Source organism: Theropithecus gelada, chromosome 4 (genome assembly GCF_003255815.1).
Source record: "Theropithecus gelada isolate Dixy chromosome 4, Tgel_1.0, whole genome shotgun sequence".
Classification (NCBI taxonomy): Eukaryota; Metazoa; Chordata; class Mammalia; order Primates; family Cercopithecidae; genus Theropithecus; species Theropithecus gelada.
Genome location: NC_037671.1, coordinates 113,849,475 through 113,869,362, shown reverse-complemented (window position 1 = coordinate 113,869,362; position 19,888 = coordinate 113,849,475). Strand labels below are relative to the sequence as shown.

Genomic DNA, 19,888 nt, shown 5'->3' with positions numbered 1-19,888 from the left:
GTAGTATTTAGAAAGAAATATTTAAAGAAGCAATTATAACCAAGCAAATGAATTTCTTGTACCTGTTTACAAATAAGCAGAATGGAAAAAAGAGAAGTGAAGTCCTATTATACCCACCTGTCTGGTGCGTAAGGCTTCCTGAATGTCTCCATCCAGCTCTGAGAGCTCAGCGAGGCTGTGTTCTAAATCCGCAGAGATCAGCTCCTTGGCCTTTGTGAACTTCTCCTTTTCCTTGTGACTCAGTGCATTCATGATTCTCAAGCTGGACTGGACCTCTTCCTGATGAATTTGGATCTTTCTGATTTCCTCTTGGATGTCCTGCAGGTTGAGGTCTAGGGACACCGGCCCACTGAGTTCTGCCTTCACTCTCCTCAGCCAGTCCAGGGAGCGACTCATCTCAGTCTGGAAGTCTATACTCTGCACCATTCGGCTCTCACATTCTGTCACCGTCTCACCAATGGCAGAAGTCAACAGTTTTAACTCCTCTTGCCAGGACTGGATCTGATGCCTGGCTTTCTCATAAGCCAAGGGGTCAAGGTGTGGGGCAAGATCTTCGAGATGTATGGTTACTCGTTTCAGTAGAATCGCCGAGTCCTGAAGGCTTCCTCCCAGGGAGTGATACATTTTGAGCTTCTCCTCTGCAGGCAGCGTTTCCTCATTCACTTTGGACTGCTCTTCTTTTACAGACTTCAGTTGTCTCTCTAGCTGTTGGCACATCTTCTCGTGTTCTTGGTAAGCACTGGTGGTGTCTTCTAATAAGCTAACCCTCTGCTCTGTTTGTCTCTTCAGCCTGTGATATAAGGTGACAAGGTGCAGCATCTTGTCTGGCTGCCAAGGCTGACCTGTGCTGCGAAAACCTTCTTTTTTCTGGTTCAGCTCATCCACCGCCTCCCCAAGGCCCACCACCTCGTCCAGAATGGCTCTGCAACCATCTTGCAGAGCCACAGCCTCCTCCACAGCCAGGTCGGTGGGAACTTTGCTCATCCTCGAGAATTGGGCTTCAAGTTCACTCAGAGACTGGGTTGTCAACTCAATCAAGGAAGCATATTCCTTCCGAGCAAGAATTGCTTCCTGGACTTTATAGAACTTGTCTTTAGCCAAGGCAACAATTACGTTAAATTGTTGGGGCAAAGTGTTTAGCTTTTCACTAAGGTAGGAATGATCAACTTCATTCAGCGATGGTAATATGGTCTGCCCAGTTCTCTGCAGCATAAGTAGAAGATTTTCATATTCTGGAGATTGTTCAAGAATGTGTTGGTATTTGGCCAGCTGTGTATGAAGCTCAGTACTCTCATTCATTAGGTTGATTTCAGGAAATGTAACAATATCTGCTTGTTTTAGCCAGTGGCAAGCTTTATCAAAATCTTCCTTAAAATGCTTCCTAGAAACCAAATTCTTCTCTAGTTCTTGTAACCGGTGACTGCACTTTTGTAAAACACTGTCATAGACACTCTGCAATTCCTGAAGCTTCCCCAGCACTTCACTCTTTTCCTGCTCTGTGACTCCTTTCATTAGTTCGCGACCCTGGGCCCAAAGTCCAGTGACCTCATTTTGGTAAGTCTTGAGGCTGGCTTGTGCACTCTTACATGTTTTGACTTGTTTGCTCACATCATCTGGTAACAGACAGATGTGTTCACGGAACATTATCTTTCGCTCATGTTGCTGAATTTGGCTGGTGGCCTGGAACACTGCCATGAGAAATTGACTTTTCTCAGACAAGGCTTTGTTTAAGTACTTTCTTCGCTGACCCACTAAGTCACTGAGACAATTCACGTGGCTTTGTGCATCAGAGAGAGCCTTCTGAATGACCTGTCGCTCATTGAGACCAAGATCCGCCATGACCCTGTCTGCGTCCTTTATGAGCGATTTCAGGAGCATCTGCTTGGCCTCCAGTTCACTGCAGATGGCCAGGTGATCCATGAGAAGGTTCTGAGCCATATCTGGAGGAGGGCTCTGCTTAAGGGCCTCGGCGATGTTGGGTTGTTGCTCTTCTGCCCAATCCATTAGCTCCTGAAATCTGGACTGCACCACATTTAACTCCTCCAAGTTGGTGACTGACACTTGGATTTTCCTTTTAATGAGGTCCTCAAGCTGAAACCAACGTTGCTCTAAATGACTCGTCTGTTCTTTGACTAGCTCCTTGTCATCTAAACTCAGATGCTCTATCATTTTCTGCTTTTGATCTTTCAGATCTTCAATAGCATACTTTCTCTCCTGCAATGCCAATGCTAACTTTTTCAAAGCTTCCAGGTGGACAGCTGTACTCTCCGCATCAGATCTGAAAATACATGGAAAGGTATAAGAGCAAATTAGCTGTAGTCAATATCAATGTTTGTTCACACTATGCTAAATTACACTTCACCATTTTCTTTTTGGAGACCGAGTTTTGCTCTTGTTTCCCAGACTGGAGTGCAATGCTGTGATCTCAGCTCACTGCAACCTCCACCTCCCAGGTTCAAGCTATTCTCCTGCCTCAGCCTCCCAAGTACCTGAGATTACACGCATGTGCCACCACGGTTGGCTAATTTTATATTTTTAGTAGAGACAGGGTTTCACCATGTTGGTCAGGCTGGTCTCTAACTCCTGACCTCCACTTGCCTTGGCCTCCCAAAGTGCTGGGATTACAGGCATGAGCCACTACTTCTGGCTGACACTTCACCATTTTCTTTAAGTGGATCTTCTGAGCTTAGAATAAACGGGAGTAGTTCAATTCATGGTTTATTGACAGAAGTGCTATAATTATGGAATACAAGTCTCATCAGAAGTCAATATTAGAAGTTGAATCAAATCAAGTTGCCTACTTCTTTCTGGCTGATAATGCCTTCCAATCAAATCAGAATACGCTTTTATCTTCCTCTGGCTCTTATCAACTGAGCAGAATCTATATGGTAACAAGATCCTTGGATGGTTCGTGTAATGTTAAACAGTGAGAAGCACTGATCTAGTGTACTCTAGAAAATGATACTGAAAGAAATTAATAAGTGATGCATGATTTGTGTGCTTTCTTTTGTGAAAAGGGTTCAACAAACAATAGAGTGCTAGGTAGTATGATCTCTAAGGTATAACCAACAGCTCTAATGGCTACTTGTGTACTTGGATATTTTTTGCTTATCATTAGAAATCTTCAGGAATAAGTGTGAAATGTAAAGAATTGTCATCCCTTTGCTATGAAGCACACATAAAAAATGGAATCTTACAGTCTTTTATACTAAATGATCAGTTCTGAGGTATGAAAAGCAGAGTTGGGAGGCAGTATGAGAAGTTCTGTCTGGGACACAGTAAGTCTCAGGTGTGTGTGGGGCCTGCTGTAAGTCAGAAATATGAGTTGTTAATATTGACTGGACTAATCCCAAAGACCAGTAAATTGTGAAGTATCAAAGAAAAGCAAACAGACCAGAAAATGGTATACCAACAAAAACCCCAAAACCCCACCATGAGTTCATGATATCTAGAACAATGTTTGCAGTTTTCATCACTGTAAACTAGTAAATCGGTGCAGAAGAAGTGTAGATTTTAGCAATTATAGTGATCAAATGTATGGAATGGTTTACATAATGATCCAGTATGTGTGTGTGTATTCTTATTTTTCAAAGAAGAAAGCTAAGAGGGGTTCAATCACTACAAAATCACAAAAGACACACATTAACTGAATTTGGATTGTTCACTAATTTCTAGACTCTTATAAGAAAAAAACCGGACTGAATGACACAGAATGCATTCATTACCTTATAGACTTGATAAGAAACCTAGGGAGCATATAGGTTCAAGAAGGATTCATTTCACGAATTCATAGATGATATCCCATAACTTGTAATTAAACAAAATTAGAAATATTTTTAGAATATTCTTTGAGGTCACAGAGAAAATGGTACCATTTTCAAACATTTTTACCCACTGGTTAAATTAATATAGAGCTAGGAAAACCATGACTCTATATCCAGGTGAAAACATTAGGTTCATAATGATGTTTTACTTACCAATATTAATAATAATAAGCAATAGATGATATACCTAAGACATTTCATTTTATTTTTTTGAGATAGGGTCTTGCTCTATCACCCAGGCTAGAGTACAGTGGTGCAATCTTGGCTCACTGCAGCCTCCTCCTCCCAGGTTCAAGTGATTCTCCTGCCTCAGCCTCCCAAGTAGCTGGGATTACAGGCATGCACCACCACACCCAGCTGATTTTTGTATTTTTAGTAGAGATGAGGTTTCACCATGTTGTCCAGGCTGATCTCGAACTCCTGACCTCAACTAATCCACCCGCCTTGGCCTCCCAAAGTGCTGGGATTACAGGCATAAGCCACTGCACCTGGGCACATTTGAAATTTTTATAGATATTAGGAAATGTCTGGCTTAGCATTTTGGTGACCCATCAGATAATTTATGTTACCTGGCCAAGTTATCCCATTCTGTAGTAAATTTTTCTAGGAACACTTCAACGACATTCATACAGTCATGGTAATCTCTTGTTCTCTGAAGATCCTCTTCCCTTTGCAGGCACAGGTTATTAGACTGATGGCACAAATCGAGCCACTGATCATTTAAATGATTTATTTCCTTGTGTTCAGGAGACTCCTCCTTCTTTGTTAACTTATTCACCTTTTCTATTATGGTGTTCACGGATGCCTGTTTGCTCTGTAGTTTCTTAACAAAATCCTAAAGGATAACAGCAACAAAAAATATGTAATGTGTTAAGAAATCCCCAAATAAATATAGAGAGCAACACAGACATAAGACCATTGAACTCTCTAAGTTCCTTAATATGAAAAAACTGAAGAATGTTCAAGTCATGGGAAACAAAGAGAAAATCTAAAAATCACCATGCCTCTTTATGAAAGTTAATTCCCATGTGTGCGAGATTCAGGGTAGCTGTGGTATATTCTTTTATGGTACTATTTCCAGAGGCATAAAGAAAAACTAATACATGTGAAACATTATGGTCATTATTGAAAAAAGTCATTATCTTACCTTGAAGTGCGACCTTCGTTTTCTAAGAATTTTTAAAGCGTTCATGTTTTTCAAAATTTATTCTTAAACTAAGAGTGCTTTTATTCTCAAGATATCGGGACATTAGGACATTTCCTAGGTCTGCTAAATCCTGGGTCTGTCAAGTTCTGGATCTGTTCAGTAAACATTATGAACCTGTTCCCTTAACTAAATATCCTGTGACTAAGAATGCCTAACTTTCTGGGAATGCAGCCCAGCAGGTCTCAGCCTCATTTTACTCAGCCCCTCTTCAAGATGGAGTCGCTCTGGTTTGAACGCCTCTCACAGAAACCTTCCAAATGTAAGAAACAAGGCAAAGTAGCTTGGGTCACCAGGTGGGCAGTGGTGCTATGTACAAAGTTGGGGAAGGCTGGAGTACATTCGCCAACTGGAAAGGCAATGGTTTAGATTCATCTACTCCCTGCATACACAGCAAAAAGAAATCTCTAACATACCATCTCTGCCAGCCCAACACATGGCCAGAGGATCATTTCTTTGGATAGTGATTCCTCCAAGGGGTTGGTTCATGGACTTCCATATTCTCCCCACTGCTCACTCCCATTTCCATTTACTTCCACTACCCAAAAAAATGTCTTAAATCCCCTGACTGATATATGAAATTTTGTCCTTAAAGCTAGGTTCAATCACAATTAAAATGTTAATAAAACAACAGTGTCACCTTGAATGTTTTAAGTATGTGTATATCTAAAACAAATACAGCAAAATATTAGCATTGTTTATTATCTCTGAATGGTAGTAGCATAAGTGATTTAAATTTGCTTAAGACATTTCTGTATTTACTAAGCCTTTTATAATAAAACTTTTCTTATAAAATACTTTTTAAAAAATTAAATTTCTAGGATGGTTCACAAATTTTTTTTTAAAAGTTCATGCTTTTGAGAAAAAAAATAAATCTTATTATCCCTATTCTCTTTTTTTTCCGTACTTGCAAACAGCACTTCAGTAAACAATATATTATTATTGACTCCTAATCATGGAGAAGAAAAAAAAAATCTTAAAGTTTGTTAAAAACCTGACCCAACTTCCAATCAAGTTAATACACTTTTAATTTTCTTTTTTCTTTCTCCCTCTCTCTCTTTTTTTTTTTTTTTTTTTGAGACAGAGTCTTACTCTGTGGCCCAGGCTGGCTCACTGCAACCTCCACCTCCCAAGTTCAAATGATTCTCGTGCCTCAGCCTCCCAAGTAGCTGGGATTATAGGCATGTGCCATGCAAGGCTAATTTTTGTATTTTTAGTAGATATGGGATCTCACCATGCTGGCCAGCCTGGTCTCAAACTCCTGGCCTCAAGTGATCTGCCCACCTCAGCTTCCAAAAGTGCTGGGATTACAGGCATGAGCCACCACACCTGGCCACAATTTTCTATGTATTGTAAATTATTTAAATTATATATAAATATGTAATACAAACTGCATTTATATTATACTTTAAATGAATTACATATAGCTCAAATATATAATTAATGAATTGATAAGCTTACAGTCCTACAGCTTTAGCATAATATGGTGATGAAAATCTAAAAAGTAATAATGTTCCTTGTTTGCTTAGTCACAGAGTCTCCTGACTAAGCAGTCTACTCTGTAGACTAAATCACACCTGCTTTTTATAGGAACAATGTACAGAATGAATGTCTTCTGGTGCAAGTGGCCATCTGAAGCTTCAGTAATATATTGGAATGTTTACTTTATAATCTGTTTTCCCTAGCGCCAAGTGAAATTTGTTCAGATTTGCTATTCCTTAAAGCAGTGGTCCCCAAACTTTTTGGCACCTGGCATGGGTTTTGTGGAAGACATTTTTTCCATGAACGGGGCTGGAGGGGGATGGTTTCAGGATGAAGCTGTTCCACCTCCAATCATCAGACGTTAGTTAGATTATCACACGAAGCATGCAACCTAGATCGCTTGCATGCGCAATTCACAGTAGGGTTTGCACTATGAGACTCTGATGCGGCCTCTGATCTGACAGGAGGTGGAGCTCAGGCAGTAATGCTTGCTCACCTCCCACTGTGCGGCCAGGTTCCTAACAGGACATGGACTGGTACTGGTCCATAATCTGGGGGTTGGGGACCCCTGCCTTAAAGAGTTGTATTAATGTCTAAGGATTGACAAACACTCAGGCATATTGAAGTGAATACACTGAACACATTTCAAGTTTTCTATTCTGTTGGCCTCTTTTATCTCCCCTGGGGACAAATGAATACCCACCTTAACCTGTGAAACCATGTTCTGTGCAATACTCAGCTCCAGCTCAGAGTGCCTCCTCTTCATGTTCTGCAGTTGCTGATCAGCATCTTGCAGGTAAATCCAGAGCTCTGCTTTCAGGTGCTTGATCTCTTCCCACCCCTGAGTTAAGTTCTGGGCCTGGACGAGCCTTTGTTCAATCTTGAGAAGACACAGGGATAAAAGTTAGCAACCACATATGGAAACATTTATGGTTAATGAATCAGAGATGGACCTCTCCAGCTGGCTTGTGCACTCATTTGACACACACATACACACACACACAGGCAAATACATAAATTTAAAAAGTACTTCTTTATTTGCTTTGGGAAAAGCAGATTTCTTTTTTTATTGAGGGTTTCTAAAGACTTTAAATGTCTACGAGTTATGCTATTCGGTTTTAATCAGTGTTGTGAAATTCTTGTAAGTTTTTTTTTTTTTTTTTTTTGAGATGGAGTTTCGCTCTTGTTGCCCAGGCAGGAGTGCAATGGCACATTCTCAGCTCACTGCTACTTCTTCCTCCCGGGTTCAAGTGATTCTCCTGCTTCAGCCTCCCGAGTAGCTGGGATTACAGGCATGCGCTATCACACCCAGCTAATTTTGTATTTTTAGTAGAGACAGGGTTTCTCTACGTTGGTCAGGCTGGTCTTGAACTCCTGACCTCAGGTAATATGCCCGCCTTGGACTCCCGATGTGCTGGGATTACAGGCATGAGTCACCATGCCTGGCGAAACTCTAATAAGTTTTATCAATTTATTAAGTCTAAGGCTGCTCTAATGGTTTTTCTCATTGGACATTTCAGTAGATTCATCTGACTGACTCATGAATTTGGTGTTAAGGTTAACCAGAAAATACTTCCGTTGTTCTCTATTGTACATTTGTTCATCTTTCTTACAACATGCTGAATTATTAATGTTTTGGATATGTCTTTAGATCTGCTTCACTGATTTTTGAAGCTGTGTAATTTGTTTCAATAAATCATTTCTGTAAAAAATAAATGGGTTTTATTGGCTGGGCACGGTGGTTCATGTCTGTAATCCTAGCACTTTGGGAGGCCAAGGCAGGTGGATTGCCTGAGCTCAGGAATTCGAGATTCACCTGGGCAACATAGTGAAACCCTTTCTCTAATGAAATACCAAAAGTAGCCAGGCATGGTGGTGAGTGCCTGTAGTCCCAGTTACTTGGGAGGCTGAGGCTTGAGAATTGCTTGAACCAGGAGGCGGAGGTTGCAGTGAGCCAAAATTGCACCACTGCACTCCAACCTGGGAAACAGAGTGAGATTCTTTCTCCAAAATAAAATAAAATAAAATAAAATAAAATAAAATAGTTACATCATCTTTTGTAAGGATTTAAAAACAGATGTGTTTTGATAATATTAGAGAGAAAAACCTTATTATTTTGACTTTTTTTTTCCTGTGAATCATTTTACTATTCTGTGAATATTTAATAAATTAAATACCAAAACTAAGTCTTATTTTTCTTTTAAACTCAAATGTGGACCAGGCGTGGTGGCTCACGCCTGTAATCCCAGCACTTTGGTAGGCCAAGGAGGGAGGATTGCTTGAGCCCAGGAGTTTCAGACCAGCCTGGGCAACATAGCGAAGCTGTGTCTCTACAAAAAGTATAAAAATTAGCTGGGTGTGGTGGTTCATCCCTATAATCCCAGCTACTTGGGAGGTGGAGGTGGGAGGATCACCTGAGCTCAGGAGGTTGAGGCTCCAGTCAGTGATGATAGCGCCACTGCATTCCAGACTGGTTGGCAGAGTGTCTCAAAACAAACAAACCCATATGTGTTTCATGGAAGAGTTTAAGGCTGCAGTGGCAACAGTGGGGAATACACGGCTCCAGTGCTGCCATCTATCTGTGGGGACCAGTACTGCTACTCATCACAGCCCAGACAGTTTCAAAACCCTTCTGAACACCACACTTTACCAATGAACTAGAAGGATTGTGACAGATGGCATACCCTTTGGCATCCTTGATAAAATAAAGAAAGAGTCAAGAGCCCCTTTCATATTAAGTATTGCCTAAAGAAAAAGATGGAAAAGGAGAAAACAACAAAAAAAAGTGTGGCAAAATAGGAAAAGAGAGAGAATGGCCATTAAGGAGGAGAGAAAAAGAAAGGTTCTAATGGGCCACGAATGAATGGGACTAAGTGATTCAGTCTCAATCTGTTGTCAGCAATGTCAGGATGTGCTTAATTTTCTATGACTTAGCTAAAAATCAAATATCTATTTATTATAATGACTGTAGAACCATTATATACAGCAAGAACAACTCAAGAGCTATTTTCTTTCAATATCACATGAAATATTCAAGCAAGAGAATCTAATAAAACAAATTCAATGTGATTTTTCATTTTCTTACCATTTGCTCTGTTAGTTGAATGTCTTTTGCTGTGGTTTTCACTGAAGCATTTGACAGGTCACACATGGAGCAAAGGAGATCTAGGTAGGTCCTTGCCTGCTCTTGCAAAGCTCTGAAGTGTTTGACCTGGAAAAGGCAAGCGTCAGAGTGAAAGAGATGCATCAGCTATTTAGATAGCAAATACTTGTATCATTTGTAAAATTCTGTTAACACTTCAAAAATAGTCTTGCTATGCTCAGTGTTTTCACCACTGTGTTCAAGTGACATATATTAGTGACTCCCAGGAAAAAATTCAAATCACTGATGAGGATTTATTTGTCCACTATTTGCTTCTCTTTGTATGTAAAGTATTCTGTATGGTCTGGGAAAGGGGAAAACGCAAGAAACTTCTATAATCTTTCCAGATTACTTGCTCACATGCCAGCTTATTTTCCATTTCAGAGAAAGAATTTGTAGCCTGCTCTGGTCTCCTTCTTAACATGTTTTTGCATATCTTAGAGACAGAAGGCAAAGGTCCGCGAGTTGGTAGGTTTCATTGGAGTGAGCTTTGCAGGAGATTCACCTTGTGATATTCTCTTTCCACAAGCCCAGGAGAGGCTTCTCTAGGTGGATCTTTAATCTATTTACAGAAACAAAGAAATGTGTTTCTTTGCGGATGCTCAGATTCTACTCAGGCTCCATTTTAGATATTGGGCACAGAGCAGCCCATAAAGCAAAACCCTTGCTCCTATGGAGTTTACATTCTTAGGAAGGAGATAAATAATATATAAATAAACAAACATGCACTGGAATGTTTAGTACTGTTAAATATCATGTGGAAAAATCAAGGTGCTAAGCAGATAGGGTATGAGGAAGAAGCACTGCCATTCAGGGACAGTGTATCTCAAAGGCCCCTCTGAGGAAAAGATCTGAATGCATGGCATGGCATAAGGTAAGAACATTCCAGGCAGGTGGACATGGTGGGCAGAGAGAGAGCAAATGCAAAGCCGTGAGGCTGGAGTAGAGTGAACCAGGTGGGAGCAGAGGTTGGAGGGTGGGGCGGGGGCAAGTCATGGAGCCCCTTATAAGAAGAGCTGACCATACATCCCTGTTTGTTGGGTTTTGTCTTTAGTCTAGAGTTTCTCGACTCAGAACTATTGACAGTTGACTCCAAATAATTCTTTGTTGTGTGGGCTGACTTATACCTTGCAGGCTGTCAGCAGCATGCTTCGCGTCTACCCACTTAATGCCAGCAGCGACCCCACCATCCCAGTTGTGACAACCAACAACGTGTTCAGACAGTGACAAATGTCCCCTGTGGGAGCAAAGTCGCCATCTCCTCCACTCCAGACCGCTGCTCTGGTCCCATCAGATTATGTAAAGCAGACCCTGTCTTATCAAGAAGGGTCCATTTGGGAAAACAAATTAACCAGCCTATTCATAAGCCATGGTAAGAAAGTTGGAATTTAAGTGTGACGGGAAAATATTCGGGGCATCATGATCTGAGACAGGCTTTCAAAGACTCCCTCCTAACATTGCGTGGAGAACTGGCCGCCACAGGGGCGGTAGGCAGCAACGGTGCCCAGGTGTTAGGCTACTGCAGGGATCAGATGAACCGTGAAGATGGCCTGACTGGGGGCGGTGGCTGAGGTAGTGAGAAGTGGTTCTTGATTACTACATAAATGGGGATAAATAAGGAAGGCGGTATTGACCGCAAGTTGTAGGGATAAAGTCGACCTCCAGGATTTTCCCAAATCATAGCGTCAATCATGTCACCTGATTTTGTGACTCTGATCTCAGTATCTTTCCTCTGCACTGTGTGGATTACCTAGACATGCTATGCTCCTGTGGATATGATAAATACAGATTAATTTCCCATTAAGTCAGAAGTAGCACCTTTTCAATTGAATGTACAAGCTAACTATGGTATTGTGAGTCATCAGCCACTGTCCACAAGTACCATATCATGCACTTATGACCAGAGAAAGTTATTTGTCTCAAGCAACTTTTGGATATGAGAAGAGAACAAGTTGTCAGAATGTCTATTTTATGAACATATTTAATAGAAAGGAATGATGCTATATTTTGAAATTTATATAGTTGGTCTGATTCCGAAAGCATTGGAAGTAGCACATAGAGTGTCAGTGACCACACAGCTGCAAAAATATTTGCTAAAATCAACTTTACAGAAAAATCTTATAGTACTTTTTCCCACTCCCTAAAGTTTTATGCCTTATAAAAACACATAGCACTCTGAATGGAATCAAATCCATGTGTCATTTTCTTGTGGTAGTAGGGAGTGTATTATCTTCACATATGTATTGAGGGTTTACTAGATGGGTGGTGCTGGGGACACACACTGCATCTTGGTACCATGCCCATTGTAAGTGGATTCTCCAGTCACACATCCAAGCTTGCGAGCCACTAAGGGCCTGGTCAGTTTTACATGAACACAGCAAGTTCTCATTTAATGTTGTCGGCAGATTCTTGGAAACTGTGACTTCTTTAAGCAAGAAGTTGTATAATGAAACAACTTTTGTTCTCATCAACGCTGTAATAAACCCGCATATGGAAGGAAATGACATTATTTGAGGACCCGCTGTACATGGTTTTGCTTCAAGTTTCAGTTTCTGAGACCTATCGATGGCATTAAGTGAGGACTTACTGCACTTGCCAAGGGAAAAACTAAAACAACACAAAAAAACAAAAGAAACAACAACAACAAAAATAAAATAAAAAAGGAAGCAAAATAAAAAACCTTTCCTCCTCAGAGTGACGGTGGTCCAAGTGTCTCCACCACCTCGAACTCCCTTCTCTGGCTACTTTCAAAGACCATTTAGAGAGATGTGAAACAGGCAGAAACAGGGGACCATACAGTCACATAATCTGGAAGAAGGATCAGTATCCTCCTGTGACCACGGCTCATTCTGGTATGTGTAGTAAATCTCTTCCTGCTCTAGCAAAAGATCACTGGCATTAATACTTTCTTCTCCCTTCATCTCTTTTGTTTCTTTTTTGGTTACAAAAGAGAAAAATTAAGTGTTGATCTGAATTTATTCAATTTATTCAAAGTGCATTGGAAACAGCCACAAGACAAGGTGGCTTGTGATTCAAGAAAACTCTCAGTCTAATAAAAAAAGCAGAATATAGGCAGTCTTTAACTCATTTTTTTTGGTTCAAGGAGAACCATGTTTCATTTTTCCTGATCCTATTCTTATAAAGTATTATATGAACATTTTTCTGAACCATTTAATGACAATGCAAATCATTTTAGCCTTCAGAAAGTATATTTTAGGGAATGAATTAACTAGACACATTCTTTATGTGGACTCAATGATCAAATACATTATGTTATTCTCAATTTGTGGTAAAAAATTAAATTATTAAATGTTGTTAATTCATATCTGGCAGCAATAACCTTTATAACTAAATTCCTCTAAAATATTTTCCCACAGGGTTAACACTGCATACCAAAGCTGCTTAGTACAAAAGTTTAAAAAAAATTCCCACATATTCTGGTTAAGTCTCAGCAACAACATTTTAAGCATGTGGATGTCAAATTAATACGGAATAGAATTCCTTTCACATGATAAAAACTAACATTTCATTCATCATCCATTCAATAATTATTTATGAAGTACCTTGTTTATGCCCCAAAACTATGCAAGAAGCTAGTACTACTTTTCTGTTTATAAGTAATGTTTACTTGTAGTGTGATATTTGCATTTCATTATAACTTTTAGAAGCAAGTATACTTATAAATGTCACTTTTAATAGCAGGAAACTATCTCGGAGGCTCTGAGAAATTAACTGACTTACCCACGGTCCCCCAACAGAATAAATATCAGAATTGATCTTTGGTTACAGTGCCCATTTTCTTTCTTTCTCCCTTTCTTTCTTTCTTTCTTTCTTTCTTTCTTTCTTTCTTTCTTTCTTTCTTTTATTCCTACTTTCTTTCTTTCTTTGATTCCTACTTTCCTACTTTCTTTCTTTCTTTCTTTCTTTCTTTCTTTCTTTCTTTCTTTCTTCTTTCTTTCTTTCTTTTTCTTTCTTTCTTTTCTTTCTTTCTTTCTTTCTTTCTTTCTTTCTTTCTTTCTTTCTCTCTCTCTCTCTTCCTTCCTTCCTTTCTCTTTCTTTCTTTCTTTCTTTCTTTCTTTCTTTCTTTCTTTCTTTCTTTCTTTCTTTCTTTTCTTCTCTTTCTTTCTTTTTTCCTTCCTTTCTTTCTTTCTCTTTCTTTCTTTCTTTCATTCTTTCTTTCTTTCTTCTTTCCTTCTTTCTTTCTTTCTTTTCTTTCTTTCTCTCTCCTTCTCTCTCTCTCTTTCTCTCCTTCTCTCCTTCCTTCCTTCCTTCCTTCTTTCTTTCTTTTCTTCCTTCCTTCCTTCCTTTTCTTTCTTTCTTTCTTTCTTTCTTTTTTTTTGACAGATTCTCACTCTGTTGCCCAAGCTGGAGTGCAGAGGCATGATCTTGGCTCACTGCAACCTCCACCTCCACCTCCCAGGTTCAAGCAATTCTCATACTTCAGCTTCCTGAATAGTTAGGATTACAGGTGCCTGCCACCACACCCAGCTAATTTTTGTATTTTTAGTAAAGATGAGGTTTCACCATGTTGGCCAGGATGGTCTTGCACTCTTGAACCTGTGTGGTCTGCCCACTTTGGCCTCTCAAAGTGTTGGGAATACAGGAGTGAGTCACTGTGCCCGGCCCCATTCTCTTTCTTTTCTTTTTTTTTCTTTTTAATAGTTAATTTTTTATTATTATTTTATTTTTTATTTTTATTTTTTAATTTTTTGAGACAGTGCCTCACTCTGTCACCAGGCTGGAGTGCAATGGCATGATCTTGGCTCACTGCAACCTCTGCCTCCCAGGTTCAAGCGATTTTCCTGCCTTAGCCTCCGCATCCTCAGGAGGGTAGGTACTCTCCTGCCCCAATCCCAGGGTAGCTGTGATTACAGGCACATACCACCATGCCCAGTTAATTTTTATATTTTTAGTAGAGATGGGGTTTCACCATGTTGGCCAGGCTGGTCTCAAACTCCTGGCCTCAAGTGATTCGCCTGTCTCAGCCTCCATGAGCCAATGCACCCGGCCCCATTCTCTTTCTAGTCTACCAAGTTGACCCCTCACTATCATGTCCATCTTACGGCTGGCACATGAACTCCACTAACGCAAACCACAGACCTTCTTCCTACTTTTAGATTCCCAGGAGTCAATACAGTTTGGCACATCGTAGGTACTTCACACATTTTCATTTAACTGTCTAAATGATTCACAAAAATAACACAAACTTTCAGGAGTTTACTACCTGCTTGACGGCTTCTGCCCTACTAAGAGGTGGTTGAGGGCTTGGCTCTAAATCTGGCTGGACTGTAGAAAGCCAGGCCTGGCACTGCTGCAGGGTGTCTTGTCGGCTGACGTGCTTCTGAAGTTCATGTTCCAAACTCTGGTACACCTGAGACAATACAACCATGCTGAGATTATGAGAACTGCTTTCTACCTCTATAAAGATAATTGAAATTCAATGAAACATGACCAGTACATCTAAATGGATATTCCCCCCAAGACTCCACAATTTCATACACATATCTAAGGTAGTTGTATGCCTCCCCAAGTGTTGCAAAATGCAATGGCTATCCCCCAGTTGATAACTTCTCGGTCCACACATCACAATGTAATATCTGGATTAGGGGAAGAGAACATGCGCAGGGTAAATATAACTGTAGAGGCATGTTAGAATACATAAAATCATTGAAGTTTAATTGTCATAAGGTTTTTGCAGCTTCTCTTCCTATGGTATAAATATTGTACTTTTTGTTTAAGCTAGTAACTAAAAGTAAAAATAAAACATGACCTCAAAAAAAGATAACCATTGTTTCTCTAACTGTGATGCTTCTGCAATAGAGGTAGGGTAAAATTTGAACTAAATTATAAAATGAGGAGCAGAGAGGTGGATGCCCTCACTTCATCTTAGAAGTTATGTTCTAGGGCAAAAATAATCCAGAATAATTCATACATTTTCTGATATGTCTATGTAATAAATCCTTAACAAGCCAACCAATTTTCATTTTATCCATAAAGACATATTAAGAAAAATTACGTATCTACTTGAGATCAAGAGGAAATATATCTATGATGTTTCCATTTAAGAAAAAGGAAAAAAGAAGGAAATTAGTTTAACCTGGCATTTCTTTCATTATTGAGAAAATAGAAGCAATCATTGAATTCTGCTTTTCTCTGTCATCTTTTAAATTCATCACTTTCATCTGACATTAGGTTTATCCCTTATTTATTCTTATTCCAAGCAGAATTTTTAAAAGAATGGTGTTTTGTTCTTTTTATCACTTTTGCAAACTTTAATTATGAAGTTCTGATTATGTTCTTAGAATTTCATCTGCTTTCTAAATTTTAAAAATTATGTTGGTCTTTCCAACATCCACCAGTTAAAAAAAAATTAAACTGTACCCCTAATGCAAAGAAAATGTTTACTGTGAAGGAAGTCAGTGTGCAAGAAATCTCTGTTGAATGAGTGAATGAATGAACTCACTGGAGAGTTCTATGTGTAGCCTCATTTTCTCTCTTAACTCTCCCTTTTCTCCTCTTGTCATCATTTTCAATTATTTATTAGATTATTTTATTCCTCTTTTGTTAACCTTTAAAGGTGATTTTTTTTTAAGTCTGGGAAGTTACTAATGTCACTCAGAATTTTTTTTATTATTATGGTCAACATGGACCATTCTAACTACGTCACTGGTATATCCCAGTTCTTACTGGCTAGTCCAGTAAACAAAAATACACAGAATACTAAGTTTAAAGGCTTATAAAAACTCTTTGCAGTGTCATTTAAAAATTCTAGAATAATGTAAAGCAATTTACTTATTTTAGTAAATTTTTGTTAAAACAGCAATTCTTACCCCTCTTAGACTTATTTTTAAAACATTAAGAATTCTGTTTTAGTGGAAGTATACCCACTTAAGTGTAAGTCATATTTGTCACTTACTCCTTTCTCAAATTCTATATGAATGTAAGCAAGTATTGATTTAGATTAGAACCCAGGCTGCATACAGTTAAAAAGAAAATAATTATGGTGAAAATTATGAAATAAATTTATGTTTTTGTTACAAAATAAATGGCAAATTAGAAAGTATTGATGATGTGCAAAGAAAAACAAACACGAGGCGTGCCCAAGATGGCCGAATAGGAACAGCTCCCACCTCCAGCTCCCAGTGTGAGTGACACAGAAGATGGGTGATTTCTGCATTTTCAGCTGAGCTTTGAAGAGAGCAGTGGATCTCCCAGGACGGAGGTTGAGATATGAGAATGGACAGACTGCCTGCTCAAGTGAGTCCCTGACCCCTGAGTAGCCTAACTGGGAGACATCCCACACTAGGTGCAGACTGGCACCTCACACCTCACACGGCTGGGTACACCCCTGAGACAAAGCTTCCAGAGCAAGAATCAGACAGCAACACTCACTGTTCAGCAATATTCTATCTTCTGCAGCCTCCACTGCTGATACCCAGGCAAACAGGGTCTGGAGTGGACCTCAAGCAAACTCCAACAGACCTGCAGCTGAGGGTCCTGACTGTTAGAAGGAAAACTAACAAACAGAAAGGACACCCACACCAAAACCCCATCAGTGCGTCACCATCATCAAAGACCAAAGGCAGATAAAACCACAAAGATGGGGAAAAAGCAGTGCAGAAAAGCTGGAAATTCAAAAAATCACAGCGCATCTCCCTCTCCAAAGGAACACAACTCATTGCCAGCAATGGAACAAGGTTGGATGGAGAATGACTTTGACGAGTTGAGAGAAGAAGGCTTCAGTCGATCAAATTTCTCAGAGCTAAAGGAGGAACTACGTAACCAGCGCAAAGAAACTAAAAACCTTGAAAAAAGATTTGATGAATGGTTAACTAGAATAATCAATGTAGAGAGGTCCTTAAAAGAACTGATAGAGAAAACCATAACACTAGAACTACATGACAAATGCACAAGCTTCAGTAACCAACTTGATCAACTGGAAGAAAGAGTATCAGTAATTGAAGATCAAATGAATGAAATGAAGCGAGAAGAGAAGTGTAGAGAAAAAAGAGTAAAAAAAAATGAACAAAGCCTCCAAGAAATATGGGATTATGTGAAAAGACCAAATCTACGTCTGATTGGTGTGCATGAAAGTGACGGGGAAAATGGAATCAAGTTGGAAAACATTCTGCAGGATATCATCCAGGAGAACTTCCCCAACCTAGCAAGGCAGCCCAACATTCAAATTCAGGAAATACAGAGAACGCCACAAAGATACTCCTCGAGAAGAGCAACTCCAAGACACATAATTGTCAGATTCACCAAAGTTGAAACGAAGGAAAAAAATGTTAAGGGCAGCCAGAGAGAAAGGTCGGGTTACACAAAAAGGGAAGCAGATCTCTTGGCAGAAACTCTCCAAGCCAGAAGAGAGTGGGGGCCAATATTCAACATTCTTAAAGAAAAGAATTTTCAACCCAGAATTTCATATCCAGCCAAACTAAGCTTCATAAGTGAAGGAGAAATAAAATCCTTTACAGACAAGTAAATGCTTAGAGATTTTGTCACCACCAGCCCTGCCCTACAAGAGCTCCTGAAGGAAGCACTAAACATGGAAAGGAACAACAGGTACCAGCCATTGCAAAAACATGCCAAAATGTAAAGTCCATTGATGCTAGGAAGAAACTGCATCAACTAACGAGCAAAATAGCCAGCTAATATCATAATGACAGGATCAAGTTCACACGTAGCAATATCAACCTTAAATGTAAATGGACTAAATGATCCAATTAAAAGACACAGACTGGCAAACTGGATAAAGACTCAAGACCCATCAGCTTGCTGTATTCAGGAGACCCATCTCACATGCAGAGACACATGTAGGCTCAAAATAAAGGGATGAAGGAAGATTTACCAAGCAAATGGAAAACAAAAAAAAGCAGGGATTGCAATCCTAGTCTCTGATAAAACAGACTTTAAACCATCAAAGATCAAAAGAGACAAAGAAGGCCATTACATAATGGTAAAGGGATCAATTCATCAGGAAGAGCTAACTATCCTAAATATATATGCACCCAATACAGGAGCACCCAGATTCATAAAGCATGTCCTTAGAGACTTACAAAGAGACTTAGACTCCCATACAATAATAATGGGAGACGTTAACACCCCACTGTCAACATTAGACAGATCAATGAGACAGAAAGTTAACAAGGATATCCAGGAATTTGAACTCAACTCTGCACCAAGCGGACCTAATAGACATCTACAGAACTCTCCACCCCAAATCGACAGAATATACATTCTTCTCAGCACCACATCACACTTATTCCACAATTGACCACATAATTGGAAGTAAAGCACTCCTCAGCAAATGTACAAGAACAGAAATTATAACAAACTGTCTTTCAGACCACAGTGCAATCAAACTAGAACTCAGGACGAAGAAACTCAATCAAAACTGCTCAACTACATGGAAACTGAACAGCCTGCTCCTGAATGACTACTGGGTACATAACAAAATGAAGGCAGAAATAAAGATGTTCTTTGAAACCAATGGGAACAAAGATACAACATACCAGAATCTCTGGGACACATTTAAAGCAGTGTGTAGAGGGAAATTTATAGCACTAAATGCCCACAAGAGAAAGCAGGAAAGATCTAAAATTGACACCCTAACATCACAATTAAAAGAACTAGAGAAGCAAGAGCAAACACATTCAAAAGCTAGCAAAAGGCAAGAAATAACTAAGATCAGAGCAGAACTGAAGGAGATAGAGACACGAAAAACCCTTCAAAACATCAATGAATCCAGGAGCTGGTTTTTTGAAAAGATCAACAAAATTGATAGACCGCTAGCAAGACTAATAAAGAATAAAAGAGAGAAGAATCAAATAGAAGCAATAAAATATCATAAAGGGGATATCATCACCAACCCCAAAGAAATACAAACTACTATCAAATAATACTATAAACACCCCTACACAAATAAACTGGAAAACCTAGAAGAAATGGATAATTTCCTGGACACTTACACTCTCCCAAGACTAAACCAGGAAGAAGTTGAATCCCTGAATAGACCAATAGCAGGCTCTGAAATTGAGGCAATAATTAATAACCTACCAACCAAAAAAAGTCCAGGACCAGATGGATTCACAGCCGAATTCTACCAGAGGTACAAGGAGGAGTTGGTATCATTCCTTCTGAAACTATTCCAATCAATAAAAAAAGAGGGAATCCTCCCTAACTCATTTTATGAGGCCAACATCAGCCTGATACCAAAGCCTGACAGAGACACAA

At 39.5% G+C, this 19,888-nt stretch overlaps 1 protein-coding gene across 2 annotated transcripts in view; it reads right to left on the bottom strand.

The window, feature by feature from the left end:
- The window catches only part of SYNE1 (spectrin repeat containing nuclear envelope protein 1), a 528,817-nt gene that overhangs the window by 205,732 nt on the left and 303,197 nt on the right, over positions 1 to 19,888 (bottom strand). For both annotated transcript variants that reach the window (XM_025384518.1, XM_025384520.1), the window contains 5 exons: positions 14,877 to 15,023; positions 9,596 to 9,721; positions 7,214 to 7,390; positions 4,394 to 4,659; positions 118 to 2,278 (listed from right to left, as the gene is read on the bottom strand). In XM_025384518.1, coding sequence (XP_025240303.1) covers positions 118 to 2,278; positions 4,394 to 4,659; positions 7,214 to 7,390; positions 9,596 to 9,721; positions 14,877 to 15,023 — 2,877 coding nt within the window. The remainder of the gene's footprint in view (positions 1 to 117; positions 2,279 to 4,393; positions 4,660 to 7,213; positions 7,391 to 9,595; positions 9,722 to 14,876; positions 15,024 to 19,888) is intronic.